The 24756-nt window shown below is 37.9% G+C and overlaps 1 protein-coding gene across 1 annotated transcript in view; it reads left to right on the forward strand.

Moving 5' to 3' along the window:
* Positions 1–24756, forward strand: part of rph3ab (rabphilin 3A homolog (mouse), b) — a 37850-nt gene that overhangs the window by 5311 nt on the left and 7783 nt on the right. The window contains exons 2-13 of the mRNA XM_022664851.2: positions 11673–11843; positions 12454–12583; positions 13625–13708; positions 13916–14081; positions 14456–14500; positions 15748–15924; positions 16026–16211; positions 19433–19512; positions 22049–22123; positions 23460–23569; positions 24081–24207; positions 24331–24387. Coding sequence (XP_022520572.2) covers positions 11695–11843; positions 12454–12583; positions 13625–13708; positions 13916–14081; positions 14456–14500; positions 15748–15924; positions 16026–16211; positions 19433–19512; positions 22049–22123; positions 23460–23569; positions 24081–24207; positions 24331–24387 — 1386 coding nt within the window. The 5' untranslated portion in view covers positions 11673–11694. The remainder of the gene's footprint in view (positions 1–11672; positions 11844–12453; positions 12584–13624; positions 13709–13915; positions 14082–14455; positions 14501–15747; positions 15925–16025; positions 16212–19432; positions 19513–22048; positions 22124–23459; positions 23570–24080; positions 24208–24330; positions 24388–24756) is intronic.

Raw genomic sequence — 24756 nt, forward strand, 5'->3', positions numbered from 1 at the left:
CACCAGGCTGAGAAGAGGGAATCTACAAAAAGCAAGCAGGTCGGTGTGAATAAACCAACTTTGAGAGCAATTGTAAAAAAAATGGAAGACATACAAGACCATTGATAATCTCCCTTCATCTGGCGCAGACCACAGTGAGAGCTATTACTCACAAATGGAGAAAACATGAAACACTGGTGAACCTTCCCAGGAGTGACTGGCTGACCAAAATTGTTCCAAAAGGGCATGGACAATGCATCCAGGAGGTCACAAAAGAACCAAGAACAACATTTAAAGAACTTTGAGTAAAGATTCTTTGGCCTGAGTAAAACAAAATTCCTCCATAGAGATGTGAATGACTCATTTCCACTTATCAGTAAAGCTTAATTGTAATTGTTGTCGCACCACTAAGTTAATAGGTTTAGGGGGCAAGCACTTTTTCACACAGGGCTAAATTGGTTTGGATAGATTTTTTTCCCTTTAATAAGTAAAATGATCATATAAAAAGTGCTGTTTATATTTACTCAGGTTATCTTTGTCTGATATTAAAGTTTGATAATCGGAAAATATCAGTATGACAAAAAACAAAGCAAAAACAAAAGCAATCTGTAGGGGGCAAATACCTTTTTATCTCTTTCACATTATCTTACATTTACTTTGACTTTTTTAATTGCAATTTTTTTGTATGGTCAATTGATTGTATTTGTAATTTAATATAATATAATATAATATACATCCATTCTTGCATTTCAGGCCTAGAATACATGGTTTAAAATGGAGAAATGTAGGGCTAGTAATTAGGTATGAACAAGTAAATTATGCTAATTACAAAAAAGATGATTACTTACTAAGTTTCAGGGTACAAGCCTAGACTAAACAGCTGTGATCTATTATTTAATAACAGCTGATAGAACCACATGAACAAAAGATCACTTTAAAAACCATTTATCAACAACAAGCTTTACAATACAGAATTCCATTCACTAGCACCATTTACAACTTTACTGTTCACTACAGAAGAATATGCAACAGAAGTGGTGGGTAGCGTTGCTGCCTTTTAGAGCAAGAAGGCCTGGGTTCGATTCCCAGCTGAGGCAACTAGGCAGTGGAATATGAAGTTCTTCCCATTTCTGTGTGGGTTCGTCTGGGTGCTCTGTTTTCCTCCTACAGTCCAAAGAATTGGCGTAGTTTGAAATTGGTGGGAGTGTATCAGTGACAGTGAGTCTGTCTGACCTGTGATGGATTGGCAGTCCAGGGTGTATCCTGTCTTCTGCCTGATGACTGCTGGCACTGGCTCCTCTGCTACCCGGAGTCGATTAAGTGGTTGATGATGGTGATGAATGTTACAGAAGCCTTTTGTTGTTATGTCCCGAAGCAGCATCAACTTTCTCTGGCCTCAGAAGTGTCCCATTCCACAATGCAAACATGTATTGAGGCAATTCAGACTGTAAGCATTGAGCCCAAAGCCAGGGTCTGTTGTGGTATGGGTGGTGTTTCAGTATGTCTGTATGATGGCAGCATTAATGAAGAAAAGCACATGGATATCCTAGAGCAACACATGCTGTCTTCAAGCCTTTCATCTTTTCCAGGGATGTCAATGCATTTTTCAACAGGACAATACAAACAGGTACTTGACTGGACTGCCTGCAGTCCTCACCTGTTCCACATAAAGAACGTGTGGAGAATTTATAAACAAAAAATCATGCTAATGCACACTGTAAGACGTATTTGCAGTAAGAATGGTACAAAACATCCCCTGAAACACTTTATTGCTTGGTAGTCTCAGTGCCTAAACAACGAGTGGTACGTGCTTTACCATCTCAATCTTGTTTGGAATGTGTTGAAGGGCTGAAATTCAGGAATTGATGTATATTAATAAGGCGATAACTATGTTATCGACATATTGTGCGATAATAATCGTGATCATTTTTGCCAACGTCGATAATAGCCATTGGGTTTTTGCGTGGGTTTGTTTACATGAGAACGAGTCGCTCTACGCTGCTCTCTCACCGGCTGTCGACGAATCTGTCAGACAGTGACAGCTATCTGTTTGGAAATGAGTGCATCAGTGACGGTGCCTTCACACACACACACACACACTGAGCGGAGACTATGTGTGTGTGGAGATGTGTTAGCAGGCGAAGGTATTCGAGGCTAATATGACTTTCTCAAAGCTAAACAGCTTTAGAGAAGGTTTAGAGATGTCCAGTCTAGAATGGGCTTTGTTTTAAAGTTTCACGGCTCCGGAGTGGGAGTATTTTGGGAGTATTTTGGCTTTAAGCCAAATGAGCGAGGAGAACCATCAACATGAATGAGCCGGTATGTCTACTTTGTTTCACAACAGTGGCAACAAAAGCTGACAATACTACTAACCTGAGATCTTATTTAAAGCACAACCATCCAGCCCAAATTATCCAGCTGAACACTAAATATAAAAATTGTTTCCCCAGAGAGATTCTGCCTCAAGCCCCACACAGTACAGCTGGTGTTTTTTTTTTTGCTCAGAATTTGTCTGACAGTTACATTAAAAAATACATTTATAGTAAGAGCTCTGGCATGCTGAGCATCTGTCTTTGATTATATGGAAAACATATTATATTAGAAAACAAGACCGGGGACTGGACGAAACACTGGACATGGGGCGTGAATGGAAACTGGACCAGAGACTAGACACAGGGCACAAACAGAGACTGGACAGGAGACATAAATGTAGATTGGACAGGGGGCTGTACAGGAGACTGGACAGGGGACACAAATGGAGACTGGACAGGAGATGAAGACTGGACGGGCGACGTGTAAGGAGACTGGACATGGAGTACAAACGAAGATTGGACGGAGGACTGGCCTGGGAGTGCAAATGGAGGCAGGACAGGAGACAGGACATTAAACTGGACAGGAGACGTGGGCCAGACACTGGACATGAACTGGACAGGGGGCAGGACGGAAAACAGAGACTGGACTGAGGACCGGAACAACAACGTGAAGGGAGAATGGACATTACTTGGCCAGGGGACAGAGATGAATATGTCAACAGGGACGGACACTAACATGGTGACAGGGACAGGAACAGAGGCAGGTACAGGGACGTAGACTGAGACAGGGACCAACATAGGGAGAGAAATAGGAACAAAAAAAGTAGGTGGGTGCCCAGGACTGGTAAAAGTCTGTGGTAAAGTCTGTGAAGCCAGCCTGGGCACAGTTCTAGGGTTGAGGTCAGCAGGCCTCAGTGTAGACCTAGGAGCGCGAGACCTGGGGTTAAAGAAAGTTATGGGAGCCGGCACAGGAGCAGGGGGGGGTGGCGGGAGCCGCAAATACAGGTTCCGGGGTGGCAGGAGCCGCAAAGAGGGGAGATTCTGAGACAGGGGCCGGTGCTGCTGCCGTCTTTATCGGAGCTGCGGGTACGAGGACTGCCTCCGTCTTCGGAGCCACGGGTACGGGGGCCGACACTGGCATTGTCGTCCGAGCCGCGGGTACGGGGGCCGACGCTGGCATTGTCGTCCGAGCCGCGGGTACGGGGGCAGGTGCTTGCGCTGCTGCCTCCGCTTTTGGTGCCACGGGTACGGAGACTGGCGCTGACGCCTTCGGAGGCGCAGGAATGGAGACCGGCGCTGCCAGGAATAAAAAAAACATAGAAACCAAAAGGAACCAACAGCCTAATAGACGTGACAAAGTATAAGAATAGATATAAATAGTGGTGGACATGAACGGAAACACCTGGGACTAGGGGGCGGAGCTACAAATGAAAGGTGAGCAACAGTGGAGGAGACAGGATACACACAGGGCATGTGCAGAGGTTAAATAAACACAGAGAAAACAGGGCAAGAGTCTGACAATTATTACTGTGTCACACTGTCTTAATGCTCCTTTGGGAGCCCAGAAGCAGGAAAAAAAAGCTTTTTCTATAGTGGCCTTTAAAATGACAATATCACCATTTATCGCGATAATTTCTGGGACAATATATCGTCCTGAAAAAGTTTGTTATCGTGACAGGCCTAATAGTAATAAATTAAACATAAAATAGATTGAGTTCATAATGTCTACATGTCTACAATCAAATTATATACAACAAAAATGTTGAAAATGTCAGAATACTATTAAAAACACAACAGACGGAGCTGAGATTCCATGGATTACATTGTATTATTAAAAAAGAGTAGGTGCACACAAAAACTGCTAAATCATCTGAAGCTCTACGTTGAGAGCCACAGTCTAACTTGCTTAATGATAGTGAAGTCCCCTGCAATTTCTGAATACAAAGTAATTAGCTATTAATTAGAGGTTACTATCTACAGAGCTAGAAGAGTACTTGAAACTGTGTTGAGAAGCCCTGTTTTTTTTTTTATGAAACACTAGGGGTTTACAGGCTGCAATGAGACATGGACCATATTGAAAACTTCAAGCTGGAGTTTTAACATACCTTGAAATACATTAGAGGTGAAAAAGGTAAAATTCAGATGAAGTATTTGAAAAGCTACTGTGACAGTGCTGTTTCAATTTTTATCCAACACAGAACAACATGTGCAGGTCTGCACATACACCTACTTGTCTAGACAGAACGTCACTAATTCGTATCCAGCTTCATTCCATTCAGATTTATTAACTCTTTCCATTCTGTAGATTAGGTATTAGGTAGCTGTAGATTAGGTAGCTTGTTGAATTACAGACATTGGCACAATTAATCTATAATATTATATATAATATTTTTGTTTGATGGATTATCTGCTCCTTGTTAGACGACCCTAAATAAAAAAAAATGGGACAGTGTGTAAAAAGCCGAAGAAGGCCTGCAGCTCATTCCAGAAAAGTTAGGTCAGTAAAGCATTTACTACTTTGTAATTTTGAAGTTACTTTTTACATCATTTAAAAGATGTTTAGGCCCTGAGGATACCAAGGGTTATAAGTTTTTTTTGTGTTATTTTTTCCATGCGTCCTGCAAACACATCTATGGCTACATACAGCTCAAATCAGATTTTTTGCTCAGATCAGATTTGGCTATTGAAGGTTCACATTCACAAATGTAAGTAATCTGTATCTGTGTGTAATGTGAACGAATCTCTCCCTGAAACGCCTCACTACACACATTGATACCTGTATAAACTTCGCCTTCTTTACCACCAACAAAAAACGCCATATCTGGATGCGACTCGTAGCTTTATAAAGGGAAATGGATAAGTTAGCAGCTCATATATGGAGCATCTTTTGCTGGAGTGGACAGTAAACAGCTGGTCTGAAGTTCATGTTCAGGTTGAGGAGGTGAAAAAAGGACAGGCGGTTTGCTTTTGCTGTTTTATTTGGAGCTATAGCTGCACAGCTGCACCAAGAGATGTGTGGGAACGATTGAGAAACACGTAGCGCATTTGTAAAAGAAAAAAGGCGCATGAATTCTGTTTGACCGTTCACATTCATGTCGCATGTCCATGGATCAGATACATATCCGATTTAGGACCACATATGAAAGTGACTCAAATCTGATTTGAAAAGAATATCAGATTGTAGAGTATATGTAAAAATACAGGATCATAATTGTTTCAATTTTCCGAATTCTCTATCACAGGACTGCAGGCTGATGTATAAAGTCTCATCCCATAGGAGTCTACACTGTATCTGGATATGGTTAACATAATGCTTTTGATTTGCACAGAGAAGTTTTATATGTTATTTGTGAATGTACAGGGGTTGGCAATGAAACTGAAACACCTGTCATTTTAGTGTGGGAGGTTTCATGGCTAAATTGGAGCAGCCTGGTGGCCAATCTTCAATATTTGCACATTGCACCAGTAAGAGCAATAAGAGTGTGATGGTTTAATTAGCAGGGTAAGAGCACAGTTCTGCTCAAAATACTGCAATGCACACAACATTATGTGTGACATGCCAGAGTTCAAAAGAGGACAAATTGTTGGTGCACGTCTTGCTGGAGCATCTGTGACCAAGACAGCAAACAGACTTTATCCAGGGTAATGTCAGCATACCACCAAGAAGGACGAACCACATCCAACAGGATTAACTGTGGACGCAAGAGGAAGCTGTCTGAAAGGGATGTTTTGGTGCTAACCCGGATTGTACACCTCAACTCTCCTGTTTCCACCAGAACTGTCCCTCGGGACACTAAATTATTTTGGTCTAAAACCAGGTGTTTCAGTTTCATTGTCGAACCCCTGTAATTCTGTGTCTTAGTGCTTGATAAAGGTTTGCTGAAGTTATCCCTTACACATGTTGTTGAATGATGGTTCTTGGTGCAATCCCGTCTGAGGGATCAGAGATCATGGGCGTTAAGCTTAGGCTTGAGCCCTTGCCCTATACACAATGAAATTCCAGGTTGAATAGTTTAATGATAATGTTACTGTAGAGGCAAAAAATATTTAAATCCCTTCTTATTTTTCTTTGAGAAACATTGTTTTTAAACATTGAATAATTTTCTCATGCATTTTTGACAAAGCTTTTGTACTCAATAATGCTTAGACTCACCAAATGACCTCACCTATTTCACATGGTATTTTTTTTCCTCATTACTTGCCCTAAATGTCCCAATACCAACATTTTTGCAATATGTCGCAGGCCTAAAATGCAGAAATGGATGTATATTAATAAAGAAAATTAAGTTAATCAGATAATCTTGAGATATCTTGGGTTAGTACTATAAAATCAAATTAAAATCCAAATAATCGTAAGAGACAGTGTTTTTTACATACTGTCCCAACGTGTTCTGATTCTTTATGCTGGGTTGTAATTTTTTTTTTTATGATTATTTACTTCAAAATGTGATGTGTATACTGTAGGAAGAAGTTATTTACTACAAGATTTTAGTCTAAGTAATTAAAATGGATTGTATTAATCAAGTGGAAATGCCCCTCCCACATCTCCACAGCTACACAAACCGTGCCAATCAATAGCTTGGATTCAATTTCTGACTGGTATTCACATTCCAAGCCTTTTTTGCAGCACTTTAATCTGCTTTGTATGCATGGCACAGTCTGAAGCAAATGTACCAATAATCAAAGTGCAGTGCAGTGTTTAAAGAGCCAAAAACACTGCATATGGGCAGGCCTTTTGGGTGCAAAGAAGAAGAGGATGCATATCAATTATTTAAAAGTGCTGAGTGATGTTTCTCATCTGTACTGGAGAGAAGAAGGTGGATTTCAGACATGCATCTTCTTGATAAATATAATGTATTTTGTTAATATATATTATATATTACATTTGGTTAATGCATAAATTGCCATATCATGACGCCAGAAATCTGAGCTATTGATTCCCAGAAGTAATGTTTGTAAACTTGTGTCAAACTGTAAAATTAGCATATAGAGCATATATACTTCAGAAACTGAATAAAATGAGTGAGAGGATGCAGTTTTAAAGTGGACTAAAGTGCTGGGAACCTGACAAAAAGAAAGATACAGATCCACTGTATAAAACAGGAAAATATTCAGAACACCAGAGCATAAGATACAAATGTCAGTCCCCTTCAATAAGAAAAATATATTGGGTAAAATTCAGAGAAAAAAGATGAGTTTTAATGTAGATCTGAGTCCATAAACACTCCATTAAAACTATTTTACTTGTGAATCACCGTGACCTGCATGTGCTAAACAGAGTAATATTATCACTAATATACTGTAGGGCTTAAAACAGTAATTGTACATTTTTTAATCAATCCTATACCTGAGAGGGATCCAGTGTAGAGAGGCCATAACTGGTCAAAGGCTATTTTTTTCTCTTGTACCTGTAAGCGGACTGGCAAGAGAATTTTAGGCTGCAGATGGGTTAGAGAAGACTGACTGACTGACACCTAGTATACATGATAAAACATGATATAATAAAACATGTAAGATTAAATCTATCTTACTAAATGTGACAATGGGACTTAATTTACCAATATAACTGTATTTGTATAGTCATAGTTATATTTGTAGTATAACCAGTACACTCACATGCATAATGAGTTGTTCACTATCTTGTCACAGTCTGTTCTCTATAACAGTGATCTACATAGTGGTCTACATTATTTAATGTGTAGGGGATATTGAATAGGACCCACAGCTCAACAGGCACAGCTCAAAACTTAGTAATCAAAAGATGTGACAGATTGAAAATCAGAAGACTTTAAATGTCAGAAGACTTACAGAGTTCTCTGTACAGATCATGCTCTTTCTTTCTTTGCCTCTAACAACAGGAACCAGTCTACTTATTTTGCTTATAGTATGAACAAAACAAGTTTAGTCAGTTTTCATTTTGTAGGTTTATGGCTTTACAGATGCCAGGGTCAAAGGTATTTGCATGTAAATTTAAAACTTGTCAAATTTAGTTAATGATTAAAAAAACGCTCCCACAACATAAAAGCATACACTGATTCATATATCTCACTGACCTACTTTAGAAATGTTACATTATAGATGTGAGAGTTCCTGTAGTTGGAGTTGTAATTCACTTTTACATAATTGCAGTAAAGACAAATTGCAGTTGAAACACGTGGACTCTTGTGATACAGTATTATTACAGGATTTTACACGAGTATGATTCAGAACAGGTTATGTCCTCTAGATTGTTGTCTTGTCCCCTCTACCGAAGTTACATAGTGTGCTGAGCTGGAGCGGCAACACCAGAGAGGTCAGAATTGATCTATTACAAGTGAGTGAAATATTAAAATGATTTTAAAGCTGTTATTTTAAAAGTCATTTTATTACTAAATGTAGATTTCGATTTTTGAGTGAGAAGCAGACAAAGTATTGTAATAAATGTCATCAATGTACTGGCCTAAGCATTTTGGCAAAGTTTGATATAATAATGTAAAGAATTAATATAGAAGAGTTGTCTCGTAGGTTTACAGGAGTTTTTTTTTTTCTGGCCATGCCTTCTTTACTTACATCACATATAGATTTTAAACTGTGATGTACCTGTGTTACAAAGTTGTACTATATACATATATATACATATATATATTAATAAAGAGATTACAGGGATAGTCGGAGTCAGATACCAAAATGGCAGCAATAGTAAACGACATGCCGGGGAGAGAGTAGGCAAAAGGGCCATACACAAGAGATTAAAACAAGAGAAGGGCTAGACAAAAAGAGCAGATAAACAATAGGATAAACAATAGGCACTAGGGCAAGGCCAAATATTCATTAAAAATACAAAATGAGGAACAGAAACTGGAGGGTATTTATATAACCTGGACAGGTGTGGGTAATCAGAAGCTCGGTGAGTTAGACCGCCGTATCATAACGTGATCATGCTGGAAGAAGGAGTCTTTAGTGTGAGTTATAGAGTTCATGGCAGGCAGACTGACAACATCGGGACTGACCTGACACTTGAGACTTTTATTTCAGTTTTCTGTGTTTGTTGGATATGACTGTTCACTTCATTGTGACAGTATTTTATTATAAATCAACAAAACAAAGTGCTCAAATGCATTAATAATGCATTTTCACATTGCATCATACATTTATTTACATTTACATCATTCAATAAAAGTTAAAAACATGTTTGCCCACAACTAAAAACTTACTATTTTGGATATGCATGTTTTAAAAGCATGTATAATTACACACACATTTTCAACAGAATCTCTAAATCTCTCAAAACTTACAGACTTATGTTTAATCAAATCTATAATTTATTCACAGTTGTTTTTTTTATGGGTTCTGCTCATAGATAGCACAGCACACAAAAGCACACACATATTTATACAGCTAGATATATAGTGCCTCTGTGTAAGATAACTAAATAAATAAGCAATTATTCAATAAAACATGGAGAATCCAAGTTACAAATCATTTAATAAATCTCAATGGAAAAGCATCTGGGAGTTGTGTTCCACAAATATAAGACATATTCAGTATTAGGGATGAAGATTGGTGTGTCCAAAACAGGTCCAAAGCAGCATCCTGTATTGATGTTCTCTTGAAAAGCAAGCTGGCTGTTACTAAATGAGCTGACGCTGTATAAAAATCTGTGCTGCACTTTCCTCGTTTTGAGCAGATGGGCAATTACACTGATGGTGGCAATGACAGCATAAATCAAACGTCCCATTCTCTCTTAAGTTGTTTTGTTTCTATATAGATTGTCCTTTTGGTGGTGATGATGCGAAAAACTGGAAACTACTGAGAAATTACTGTAATTCTGCGCATTTGTGGCACAGAGACTTTCAGATCTGACTTTTTTCTAACTGTAAATGGTGCGCAAGTGGATGTAATATGAAGTCAGAAATGCTGATTTTGGGCTCAGTAATTACGTCAGGCCCCCTATTGATTAGTTGTCTTTTCTGTCACATTAATGACCCCAGCATGTTAAACAGTGAATAACTCAAAGAGTAATTTTTGCTCTTCATGATTTACCTGGCATTTAGGTTTCTATCACTGTTTCCCTTTAAATTATTAAATGAATTGTTTTACAGTATTATAATATTATTAACGAAAATATAAAATAAAATATAAAATATTTAAAATAAAAGTAATATGTTGATTAGATTATTACATTTTGATGAAGTACGTTTTTAAACCCAGTGCAGTACTTCTCTAGAAACTTAAACAGATTGATTTTCAGTTTTTGGTCTATCCCAGGGGTGTCCAAACTACGGTTTCCTTTTTTGGAGCGGCCCGCAAGCTATTTTAGAAATAGAATGAAAGTTGGCCCGCTGTTAAGCAGGTTTTTATAATGTGAGATTCAAAGTTTGAACGCTAGGTGTCAGAAACGGGCCAAAGAGTCTAAAAGCGGAGAGGGTGCACATTTCTAGTGAAAAAAACGGGCCAAAGAGTCTGAAAGCGGAGGGTGCGCATTTCTAGCTCAGAGAAACAGGCCAAAGAGTCTAAAAGCGGAGAGGGTGCGCATTTCTAGTGAAAAAAACGGGCCAAAGAGTCTAAAAGCGGAGAGAGTGTGCATTTCTAGCGCAGAAAAACAGGCCAAAGAGTCTAAAAGCGGAGAGAGTGCGCATTTCTAGCGCAGAAAAACAGAGTCTAAAAGTTGCTGTAATTAAGAAGTTTAATATTAAGAGACATCATGAAATTAAACATCAATTTGAAAAATCTTAGTTTACACAACATTGTTAAAGATAAATATAGTAAGTCAAGTAAAATGGTGTTTACATGAAATAATCGGGAAAAAAGTATTATTTAAAGTGGTATATTTCATTATTTGTTTTATTACAGAGTCTGTGGCCCGTGACTTCAAATATATTTCTCCTTCTGGCCCCCAACAAAAAAAGTTTGGACACCCCTGATCTATAGTAATGTCACACAAGCACAATCAGAGACTAGGAGAAATTAAATCAGAGCAGTGAAGTAAGATTGAGTTTTATAGATTATGTGCTTACTCTGTAGTGATGTTCATTTTATTTTAGTTTTCTATCAAACACATTTATCTATAATAATTGACCATGTTCTGCCTGAGTGATTTTACTGGTGTAGCAGTGGCGTTGTGCCTGAAATTGTGGTTAATTACATTAGACTGTACTGAGTTACACAATATACCCAGGACTTTATGTCTTAATTTTCCTTATGACTGATTTCTATACATCTTTAATGACGTCTTTTTGGCTTACGACAATTTGCAATTTTGTAGGACCTCACAGTTCTCACTGGGAACACATATTATGCATTCTTCTTTTTAGCCATTATAAATATATATGTTCTACCTGTTAAAATATATTTTGTAACTGAATATTAACTCTTCCATATACTTTGTTTAAAAATCTTTAGAGATTCCACTGGTTCGGGCACCATGACGGACACAATGACAGGCACGAGGGGTATGCACTCACAGCCTGGGCCTGGTCCTAGTCCAGAGCTGACTGATGAAGAGAAGGAAATCATCAACAGTGTAATTGCTCGTGCTGAGAAGATGGAAGTCATGGAGCAGGAGAGAATCGGGTAAGATATGAAAAGGTGGATTCATATGAACATATTTTAAGCTAAACATAATAATAATAAATGCCCAGAGTGGTCCAGACCCTGTCCTTATGATCAGACTCTGTCATTATGTATCTAAGGATCCTGGAACATGCTGCTTGTCATCAGCAGCCGGAGCCCGAGAGAGTGCAATTTGCCTTTTTCTCTCTGGGTGGGTAGAGGATACTCTCTCATTCCTAGTGTGATGCTGGACAGCACAGGCATCTGTCGGCTCATGTATCAGAGCTGGTGATCCAGAGATTTGCTGCATCAGTGGCAATTTGAAAAGAGCTGCTGGTTAATTTCACATGTATTGGAGAAGGCATGTGCTAGTTTTCATTCTCCTAGTATTAAGGGTATTAATAGGGATAGGCCCGAGTTGATATGAACAAATGTTGGGTAATTAGCCTTTCAAATTAGGGTGCAAAAATTTTAATGAAATAAAAGTGTTCTGTTGGATATGTTTATCCTACTACATTTAAAACAGATTGTCCATAAACATTTCAAGGTGGCATAACCATGCTCAAATAAACAGATAATTGCAAAAAGAGAAATAAGTCAGTTATGCTTTCTTTTCTTCTGTGTATTGCAGGCGTCTGATGAATCGTCTGGATAATATGAAGAAGACAGTGTGTGGAGATGGGGTGTCTCGCTGCTTGTTGTGCGGAGAGCAATTGGGTGCTGTAGGCGTAAAGTCTGTGGTCTGTGAAGACTGTAAAAAGGCAAGCATTGTTTTCTTAATTTAAAAGCCTCAGGTTTGTGTTACCTAATGCAAACCATGTCACTAACTCAACTCTACTGGGTACTAAAGAACTAAGCAAGTATGATAACTGATTATATGGTAAACCTAATAAGCAGAAGACAATAGAAATAGTAATGTTATACTTCCTAAGCACTGGAAACTTGATTTGATGAGTAATATAATCTCTTTAGCATCTTGCCTCCTATAGTAAGTAGAGTCATTTTTTACACTTCCATGTTCATTAATGTGGAAGCATAAAAAATATAAAAAGCGGTTTCTGGTCGTGTTCTAATAAGATCAGTTCAGATTAGTTTAAAATTAAAATCAAATGATTAAAATGCTCAACATCAACATTAAATCATTTATTTAAATGATTACCAGTGGGAAACCTGATGCATTTTTTTCTCCTTCAGAATGAGGTTCAGTAATGGTTATCATTTTATTCTGTCCGTTCAGAGATGTGATGGGCATGAAGAAACTTGTCCGCCATGTGAATGCAGTTATGGCAGCCTCACACACGAAGCTCTATGTAGCAGTAAACAGCGTAGCTGCGTGAGGCATGCAGGATCACACACAGGTCTAAAGTATTAAACTTTAGTGTGATGCGATACTCCCAATACAAACTAGCCTTTAGTATGATGGAAGTATAAGAACACTACTACTCAGAGATGGATGGGATGACGCAGCAACTATGAAAAAGGTCTATAACATCTAACTTTTCTTCTAGCATCTAAAATGATGACTTTTTTTACTTTTTAATGCAATATTTATATAAAATTATTTTATTGAACATTTAAGTAGGAAATATATAAACAGATAAAGGTTTACCAACATGGGCAGGAGCAGGCTTAGACATAAAAAACATAATAAACAATTTAGGTAAATCTGATTCCAACATGAATTGAAAGGGCAACCGTAGACACATATGAACTGTGAAAACAGACAGAACCTGACCCAGAGTGCAACAGTTGTATCATTTTATTGATTTTGCCATGTTTTAAATCTGTGTCTGTTTCTCTAGCACATGTGCACCAAGTGTGGAGTACAGAGTAACAGCCGTCCTCGAGCTGTATGGCTCTGCAAGATCTGCAGTGAACAGCGAGAGGTGAGGGAGTGGTGATGATTAAGATGCATTAGTAGGAGAGAGCATTTGGCGGCAGAAAAAAGGAAGCTGTGACACATACAGTGCTCTCCAAAGAGTTCTGATAAAATAAGAAACTCTAAGCTGATTCATAGTTATGTATTGGGCATATTAACTAAGCTTTTCATGATTAATGTGAGATTTTTGTTCCTCTTTTTCTTTCTTACGAAGGTATGGAAGCGATCAGGAGCTTGGTTTTTTAAGGGTCTCCCTAAGCAGTTTCTGCCCTCACCGATGCCCATGACCAAACCCAAAGAGCCTCATTTTCAGAAGCCTTCTGAGAACCAGACTGCACAGCATACTGCAGCTGCTGCCCGGCCACAAGCACAGACTAAAGGTATTCAGTGACTGCATTCTATGAATATATGAGACAGATGAAAGAGAAAGAAAGATCATTTTATTACCTACTATTATCTAAATATTACACTGAATGGTTACCATAGTACCAAATTCAGTCCATCTTCAAAGGGCCACAGTGGGTCTAGATTTAGTACATAGGAACATGTTTGATCAAATGTTTGAATACTGATAAAACGAGCAGAGTCATCTGTGCTTGTTTGCTATAAAACCCTGCAGCCACAGCACTGAAGCTTATTTTCAAAGTAGCTTTTGGCTTTAGGTTAAGATCAATTTCATTACTTGATTAAACAAATATTTAATGTGATGATTAAATCAGCCTTTTACCTGACAGCTGATCTCATTGCATCTTAGATTTGGTGGAGAATCAGGCAGGCGGTCCTGAAATGCAGTCTACAGGTAAGGGTAATGACTTGTACAGTGTATGCCTTCTTTTGTCATTTTGCTTGTGTACACCAATTCAGTAGATGAGAACAGAATAAAAAATATATATACTTCAATCCTACACTTCCAAGCCTTACTTCGCCAAGCACAATGTATAGCATCAGATGCGGTGGTGTAAAGCACTAAGCCACACTGGAGATGTGTTCTCTGGAGTGATTAATCACACCTTTCCAACTGAATCTAGCGCTTGCTAGGAGAACAGTATGTGTCAGGACTGCATGAAGTTTGGTGGAGGGGGATTATGGTGTGGGGTTGTTTTTTTTAGGGGTTTGGCTCTGCCCCTTAGTTCCAGTGAAAGTATCTTCAGCATACCAAGAGATTTTGGGCAACTTTTTGGGAGCACTATAGGGATGGCCCCTTCCTTTTCCAACATGACTGCACACAGTAAACCCATACGTTGTTTAAACTCAAATGATTTTACATAAAATTGGATGTTTCTAAACAATACTTAACTATTTTGAGTTAGTTGGACTGTTGTGGGCACATATAAACATTCAAACTGAGATCTTTGAGTTGAACCAACTTACCAACATAATAACTGAGTTTAGTCTGTTTTGCTATTAACAGCTTCTTTTTCATTGGCTTCTGTCATAATCTTTTTGCATACTGGGTGTGTCCAACAGTTTCTGACTAACGCTCACCATCAGTGTGTAGTGATTCCCCCTGGGCTTAGCAATAAGTTCCCCTTTAGTTGTAATAACTTGATGTTTTAATTTATGGTAACTCAATTTTTCGGTACCCATTACTTTAAAAAAAATTGAGCAAACGAGCTGCCTTAAAACAGTAAACTCAACTTATCCGGTCTAACAGTCTAACAAAAAAAAAGTTAAATCAACTTTGCCTTTAGTTGTAATAACTTGATGTTCTAAGTTATGCTTACTTAAGTTTTCTTTACCCATTACTTAACTTTTTTAAAGCAACCCGTTTCCTCAATTTTAAAATTTTTAATTAATCTTATCCAGGCTTACAGTGCACACCCGTGCACAAAGCAAGTTCCACAAAGACATAAATCAACACGTTTGGTGTGGAATAGTCCTGACCTCAACCTGATAGAACACTTTTGGGTCAGACAGTGTGACATGTTTTCTGATTTCCTCTTGGGAATTCTACTTTATATCAACTTTATATCAAAATTAAATTAATTATTACCTCCAATTTCAACAGTTTGAAAGTATCCAAACTAACTGTTTTTTACACTACAGCTCCAGAGCCCACAGGTCGCCCACCAGTTGCTCCCAAGCCAGCTGTGGCTCCAAAACCTGCCAGCATTGGTGGTTCCTGTTACTCAGAGGCAGATGGTCCTGTTGTGTTGAAAAAGGCTGTTGCTGTGCATAGCTCCAGATCACCTCCAACAGCTGCAGCCTCCAGAAACCAGCAGAGTAAGTCCAGACCTGGATTTACCACTGAGACTTTCTGTATAATCTCACAGCTCTTTTGTGTGAAGCTTTCTCGAATAATCAAACTCTTTATCTGTTTAAAGCCCCTGCTTTCCAGGAAGCTGAGAGAGGAGCCAATCTGAACACTGGGTTCCAGGATAAAGCACCCTCTGCAGAAAGAGAGGAGAGGAGGCAGCCTGCATCCTACAACCTCCCACCTGCCCGTCACCAGGCCCCGCCTCCAGAGGAGGATGAAGATGAGGCTAATAGCTATGACTCTGATGAAGCTAGTAAGACCAATTGAACTCTGATTCTCTTGAAGCTGAAAATGATCACTTGCAATAAGCTAGAGCTGTTCCTGTGACATAGAGTACAATCAAAAATGTAAAGTGATTCTGAAATATTCAATATTTTATTAACATAAACCAACAACGTCTCCTGAATTGTTAGGTCTTTACACAATATTAAACAATAACAAATGCAACATATTCACATTAGTTTCATAAATAACAAGACAAACACCTAACAGACAAACCGGTAAACTATGAACCTTTGTGAATCTGTGCAGAATCCAGGTTAAACATGCCAAATTGATCTAAAGTGTAATGGAATTTTGATTTTGCTGGTTGTGAGACATGAAAATGTGTTTTTTTAGATGCTAAGCTGTAATAAAACTCAAATAATAATGTCCCTATTATTAGAAATAACACTATTTTTTTGTATTTTCTCCTTAAAGAAATGTTGCCTAGCTTAATATTTTCACTGTGGCAGCTTTTGTTTTAAAATGGAGAAAATGTGAAGAAAAAAAATCTTTAAAAGTATAGAAATTAATCATCCAGACACACACACACACACACACACTCTTAATAAGAAGTGCAGGTCTCTCACTTACCTCAGATAAGGACTAAGCAAAGCATCACTGAAAAACATCAAGGTTAAAACCAACCAAGATCATGATGACTTTGCCTTATAACTGCCAAAATACATTGATGACCGCCAAGCCTTTGTAAAATGATGACGGTAGAGTGATATTTCATGGAAAATATGGGTCACATAACATCAAATGTAAAGCAAGACACAAGCCACAATAAGAACAGTGTGATGATTTGGTTGGTAGTGATAGTGTTATGGTGTGGGGATGCATTGCTCCTTAAGGGTCTGAGTTTCATAGCAATCAAACCAACAATCTAAAGCACAAGAATCCAAATTCCTCCCTGATTGGCTGCTTGAAAATCCTCCAGTGTCTCTGAATTAAAGCAACTCTGCAAAGAATAGTAATCAAAAATCCTAGGCAGGTAGGTGAAAGACTGAAAGGAAGTATTGCAGTTATTACAGCTACAGCTGATCATTTCCTTTTTTTACATTACAATATTGCAAATGATATTTCCTTAAAATAAAGAAATGCTCATGTTTTATTGTCTTGTATGACATTTTGTCTTATTTGACATTTTGCATGAGGATCTGAAAGCATTTAGTGTGACAACAGTGTAAAATAGAGGCAATATTTCACAACACTGTAATTCAGATTTTTGATTAAACAGCAGTTTAATGTATGCATTTAACACACTTCCGAACCTTGTCTCAAAAGTAATATATATAATTTATATCCTTGCTGACATCATTGTTTAGGAATGCTTTTAGTACATCACAGATCCTTATGTGCTCTGCCAGTGCAAGCACTTGTGCCAAAACTCTCCATGAGATGGATGATTCCTGTTTGCTGCCAAAGTAGAGAAATCAATAGCCTGGAGGCCAAATAATAGAGGATTGTCAATATAACAGAAACTATGCTCTTAGTATTTTTTACCAGCTTTTTTTCATGAGGAATGAATCATGTCCTGCTTTATTGTCACAGAATCCAGTGGCCTACAGTGAGTAAGCTTTGAGAAAATATTGAACTAAACATGGGGATATGTCTCAGTGTATAAAATGTGAGGCTTTAGAGAGGACAGAGCTTCTGCAGATTTCCCTGGAGTTCCTGTCTGGTCAAAAATAGCAGGTGAACCTCCTCCCGAAGCAATCACCATAGCCACATTCTTCAAACTCCAAGTAACATATTTCACTTGTTCCACTTTGTCTTTATTTTTCCCCTTAAATGTCCTACTTCTGAATTTCAATTAGATATTTTGGGATTTTATTAATACCTGCATCAAAGGATGTCAGTTGAAATATGGGATTTGGACTTGGCGACACACTAATCTTAATGCAGCGTATTATTCGAGGAGATATTGAACACACAGGAAACTGCTATATGATTTACAATAGTTGAAAAATCATTAGTCAGGTGATCACATTAATCAAACCTGTAACAGATGATGAGCGTAAAATGCTTCTTTCCCTTTTTTCGTTTTCGACTCTTAAACTGCAGCCCAAGCAGGTAGAACTACATTTCCCTCAAAATACTACGATTTTATTCTCATAATATTACGTCATTAATTACGAATAATAGATAAAAGAGTGATAAATCAGTAAATCCAACAAAATAAAGCTCATTACAACCAGAAGAGACTTGAGACTTGATTTGGACTCATGCCCAAAGACTTGAGACTTGACTTGGACTTGTGCCCAAAGACTTAAGACTTGACTTGGACTTGTGCCTAAAGACTTGAGACTTGACTTGGACTTGTGACCAAAGACTTGAGACTCAGCTTGGACTCGTGCCCAAAGACTTGAGACTCAGCTTGGACTTTTGCCCACAGACTTGAGACTTGACTTGGACTTGTGCCTAAAGACTTAAGACTTGACTTGCACTCGTGACCAAAGACTTGAGACTCAGCTTGGACTCGTGCCCAAAGACTTGAGACTCAGCTTGGACTCGTGCTCAAAGACTTGAGACTCAGCTTGGACTCGTGCTCAAAGACTTGAGACTCAGCTTGGACTTTTGCCCAAAGACTTGATACTTGACTTGCACTCGTGACAAAAGACTTGAGACTCAGCTTGGACTTGTGCCCAAAGACTTGAGACTTGACTTTGGACTTGTGCCTAAAGACTTGATACTTGACTTGGACTCGTGACCAAAGACTTGAGACTCAGCTTGGACTTGTGTCTAAAGACTTGAGACTCAGCTTGGACTTGTGTCTAAAGACTTGAGACTCAGCTTGGACTTGTGCCTAAAGACTTGAGACTTGACTTGGACTCGTGACCAAAGACTTGATACCTGACTTGGACTTGTGTCTAAAGACTTGAGACTCAGCTTGGACTTGTGCCCAAAGAATTGAGACTTGAATTGGACTCGTATCCAAAGACTTGGACTTGCAAAACATACTTGTGAAGATCTCTGGTCAGAATATTCACTTCACTGTAGAGGAGTGATCTCTAACATGCCTGCAGGGAAAAAAAGGAAACATATCAATTATTGATGGCATACAATATGCACTATAAAGTACACACACTCATAAAATAGATGTATGTCATATAAGAGTTTTCGTATGATTGGCCTGGTTGGACAGAATGTTATGGATTGAGACTGGATTGAGTGGCATTTTCTGAGTTTTAACTCTCTTTCTTATAGCAACTCTGGGAGCTCTTGAATTCAGCTTGCTGTATGAACAAGAGAACAGCAACTTGATCTGCAGCATCATCAGAGCTAAGGTAAAACACCAGCAACACAGATCTGTACAGTGGCATGCATAGCTTTGGGCACCCCTTGTCAAAACAGTGTCCAGCATCTATTTTGCAGTAGTATCCCATGCAAACTTGAATATTCCTGTAGGGGCGGAGTGTCGATAGTGCTGAGAGCATCCCACACATTTTCAGTCAGGGATAGGTCCAGCTACCTTTTCTGAACAGACACTCTGATACAGGGTGTGAATTATACAGTGATAATTAGGGGGGTCAAGTATTTCTTCGGGCTGTGAATGGAAACCAGTACAGGGCAGGCGCTGCTTCACTGAACTGAAGTCTTATAATCCTTACAGTGTCTTGCTTTCTTATTTTAATGTCTACAGCACGTAAAAGATAAATCCATTACATCAGCTAATATAACACGTACCACACAACAACCTTTATAGTCACAAATAATATATTACACCGCAAAATCCACAGTTAATCCTGCAAAAACTCACACAATGCTGTTGGCTGTTATCTTTCATCAGCTTTCTCGACACTTTTTGACACTGGGATTACAGTATTAAATTTTAAGAAGTAGAAATGCCTTTATATAGCTTGGCTTATGTCTTTAAAAAGCTTGGCTATTGTTAATTTTCAATATTGCCAAATAAAAAGATAGTAAATAAGTCTTACCTTAAAAAATTGTTATACACCAGTTTACTGTAAAACTACTCATCTGAGTATCTAATTCCTCACTAGGTTCTACTGCAGCGTATGAAGCTGTTAGTTTCCTGTTCTCGTTTCCCTTCCACCTTAAAACATATTTCCATTCCACCGTAAAACATATTTCCGTTCCACGGTAACAGTTTCTCTACATTAAAGACAAATGTTCACTACGTTAAAACACAGTTTCCTTTGTAGACTGCAGTAGATGATAAAGTGTTTTAAGAGTTTTACACATTTCTGCTTGGGGTGTGCAGAAATCACAAACAGTTCATATAAAACAGAACAAATTCCCATTTGAATGTTCTGTTCCACCTTAAAAGTACAAAAAAGAGTATCTACAGCCACAGCAGCATTTAAGGCGGAGTGGTTAATAAGCAGCATTTAAGGTGGGATAGCAAATTTATGTGAGTTATTTATGTGAGGAAAAGTATGTTTAAAGTACACATTTAAGAAAGCTGAGTAGATAGCGCTACTTACACGTAATGCTGTAGCTTGAGCAGCACGCGGACCCTAACTAAAACACAAGCCACCTGACCAATAATGATCCAGCAGGCAGGAAAACAAAAGGAATGATTATTAACATGGAATAGTATGATCCACTTTAGGGGTGCTCAAAATTGTATTATAATGTTCTTTGAGGCATAGATACTGTATTGTTTTTGTATTATTTAACATTATTTGTAAGAAGTATATTTAAATGTTTTGACCCCCCAAACCTATTATTTTTACCCCCCAATACCCCTCGTAATACGCATCCTGTTCTGATACTCTGGTCCAACAGGATAATGCTCACCCTCATACTGCTGCCTTCTCAAGAGATTACCTTAAAGACTTACCGATGCTATGCCTTGGTCAGCTGCATCACGAGACCTAAATAGATTTTTAATATCAGTTTTTAAACATTTTTCTCCTGGTAACCTTTATATTCATGCTGAATAGCACTGCAGCCTGACACTTGCAGATATGGTTTTGTTTATGAGTGTATATTAACCAGGCATACCCAAACTTTTGCATGCTACTGTGTTTAATCATGCAGTACATACCATATTTTTCACAGTATAAGGCAAACCAGATTATAAGGTGCACTAATAATAAACGTCTATTTTCTGGTCTGATTTCATACATATTGCGCACTGTATTATAAGGCACATTATGCGACACTAGTATGGAACAGGGGTGTCGCCATGTTTTCCTTCTAATTCAGCAGCTCTTGCTGCTGGGTCGTGAGACCTGTAAAGCTAAGCTAAGTAAACAAAACTGTAATAAAAGAAAAACATTTCCTTTTAAAGTCAAACAAGCACTGGATGTTAATCTAAACAAATTTCTCTCCTGAAAACTCTTTATTTGGGTGAGTAAAGCGCTTCTGTTTATTTACAGTGAGCTTAGATTTCCAGATTTCCATTGTGGCTAGCCACAGTTAGCACACTGAAGAACCCTGAGTGTTTCGGTAAACCAGGGCAATATTAGCTAGCGGTTTGTCACACATAGCTTGTTTTAACACTGTAAATGCTAAGGCTACAGGCTGATATACTAGCCTCAAAGCAAAAAAGGGTTAGCGCTTAATGTGGTTAGCATCTCTTACAACCTGAGTGATAAAATTCATACATAAGGTGCACCAGATTTTAAGGTACACTGACGATTTTTTGGAAAATTAAAGGATTTTAAGTGTCCCTTATAGTGCGAAATGTACGATACTTTCTTTTTCCATAATAGGAAATAAAATATGCTATGGTTGCTTTATTTGTTTACTTCAGTGCTTGATAATATACAATGATTCTGTTTCTAGTATCTGCAATAATTCATTCATGCACAAGACCAACATTTTGCCAACATTTGTTCTTTTTTCTCACAGGGCTTAAAGCCAATGGATTCCAATGGACTAGCCGATCCTTATGTCAAGCTGCATCTGCTACCTGGAGCAAGCAAGGTCCGTTACAGATTGATATTCTACCTGTTCCTTTGGTAAAAACATGCTTGGTATAGAATGTAAATATAAACTGGATGGTCCGCTTGATGTATAGATTGATTGACTGGCAGCAGGTGCATAATAATTACTAGGGCTTATGCAAGTAGAATGTACAGCATCCACTGGAACAGTCTCATTAGCAGACATTGGAACTGACTTGGCAACTGTGACATATTGCTAATTCTAGTCTACATCCATAAGAGTCACAGAACACTCATCAGTGTTCATCATAGCACTTCTCAGAGCTGTAGAGGTAGACACTGAAGCTTCAGCACTCTTTACTGCATTGGGAATTTTAGACCCAATACCACATTTACCCCTACCCCTTTTTTCAAAGGTAATCTTCTCCTTGGAAAATAGTTACAAGGGGAAGGGGTAAAATTCTCCCCCTAAGAATTGGGACAACCCTTTAAGCACCCAATATGTCATCAATATGACAGAACATGTGACCCAGCTTAAGCCATTTGAGCAGTACTGATTCACACATTCAAGAGATTGGATTTACAAATTTAAAAATATATATTTATATATAATTAAAATATTTTTTCACATTTTTACATTTTAGTTATTATTAATATTACTTTCTGTTTCAAGTTTGCACATTCCAGTTAATTTGTGGATTTGGATTTTCGTGCATGTAGTTGTTTAAAGGAAGTTTCAAGTTTTAGTACATTTGTGACTTCTGTTTTACAAACTCAAAATCTTTATGACCATTTTTTGACTCCATAGATTTGGAGTCACACAACAGTGCAAAAATACATCTCTGAAGGATTTTAATTATTATATTTCATGGTAAAGTTTGCAGTTAGGGAGTGGGGACAGATAACAAATGATATTTTTTCAGTGTTCTAAGTGGTTTTATTATATATCTTACCTTTTGCAATTAGGTCAATGTACAAGACACTATGCTTGATAATAAAATGTATTTTAAAGTTATTTTGTGTGCACATTTATACAGGTAATTTCCTGGGGACAGAAATGGCACTGATTCAGCAGATCCTAATATATATAGTTGCACGCATGTTTCTAAACAGAAAAAATCGCAAAAAATATCCAGGTGATGATTACGAATTACAAAAACTCATGTGAAATATGTGTTTTGTGGGGGCGGAGGTTTTGATCTGGAGCTTCTCCTACTCATTGGAACTCAGGTGCTAGATTTCCTGAAAGGAAAGTATATTGTTTGAGGTCTCAGATATATGGACTATGTTGATCTGGTGTAAAGACATATTATATTTCTTCAGCCACTAATAATTGATTTCATTTGATTATTTTTCTGTCTCTGTTGTTAATGCAGTCAAATAAGCTACGCACAAAGACCCTCCGCAACACACGGAATCCTGCCTGGAATGAGACGCTGGTGTATCACGGTCTGACCGATGAGGATATGCAGCGCAAAACTCTCAGGTCTGCAAAGCAATACTAAAGCGGTCTTAATAATCAGCCATAAAATACCGTGATTTAAAAACTGTACGAAATGCAATGCAGAAATACACAAGTTGGTTTTATTTGATTTATTCATGAATTCATTCATTATTTATATAGATACTGCTTTTTAATCCAAAACTCATACACCTTTTATTCAGAAGCTATATTTATTCACACCTGAAAGATGAAAATGTTCACATGTCTACTTGCATAGATCCAAAACTCTGTGAAACTACAGACTCACTATGAATTTTGCAATGTATAAAATCTGAAATAATTTGTGAACATTAAAAGCAAAAAAATAAATAAATTGGATTATACCTTGAATTCTTTTAAGAAGCTTTTATTTCTCTGTGTTATATGCAAGTGTTATTTTATCTCTAGAAAACAGTGATAAATACAGTCAGATTCACACATCTGTACATTTGTATAAGCACATATTTTAGGTAAATGAATGCTGTTGAACTGTTTTACCTGTTTTATGGTGCAGAATCTCTGTTTGTGATGAGGATAAGTTTGGGCACAATGAGTTTATTGGGGAGACCAGGATATCCCTGAAAAAAATCAAGTATGGCCAGAAAAAAACATTTAACGTATGCTTAGAGAGGGTGGTGCCAGTGAGTATATTTCTCTCACTCACACAAACATGTATATACATTTTTCATATATTGATAATATTGCAGTCTCTTGTCATTTACTGTATCTGTAACTGAATGTGTGTCATCTTTCTTCTGCTATAGACCAAGAGAACAGCGACTGCTGGGGCTGCGAGAGGAATATCTCTCTATGAGGATGAGGTAAATCAAACTGGAGGCAGATATAGCTTTTATTTCTTTTTTTATTTCAGTATATATATATATATATACAGTCATGGCTGAAAATGTTGGCACCCCTGAGATTTCCCCCAGAAAATTATTGCAGTCACACATGTTTTGTTATAGGCATGTTTATTACCATTGTCTGTATTGGCACAACACAGAAAAATGAGAAAATTGATAGAATTTCACACAAAACAAACTTCCTATACCATCAACAAGCTTCTTGCACCTCTCAACTAGAATTTGAAGGGTTTGTTCTCCAAAGAGATTTAGAGCTGGATTCATTGCTGGCCACTTCAGAACTCTTCAGTGTTTTGTTTCCATCAATCTCTGTGTGCTTTTAGAAGT

Source organism: Astyanax mexicanus, chromosome 22 (genome assembly GCF_023375975.1).
Source record: "Astyanax mexicanus isolate ESR-SI-001 chromosome 22, AstMex3_surface, whole genome shotgun sequence".
Lineage (NCBI taxonomy): Eukaryota > Metazoa > Chordata > Actinopteri > Characiformes > Acestrorhamphidae > Astyanax > Astyanax mexicanus.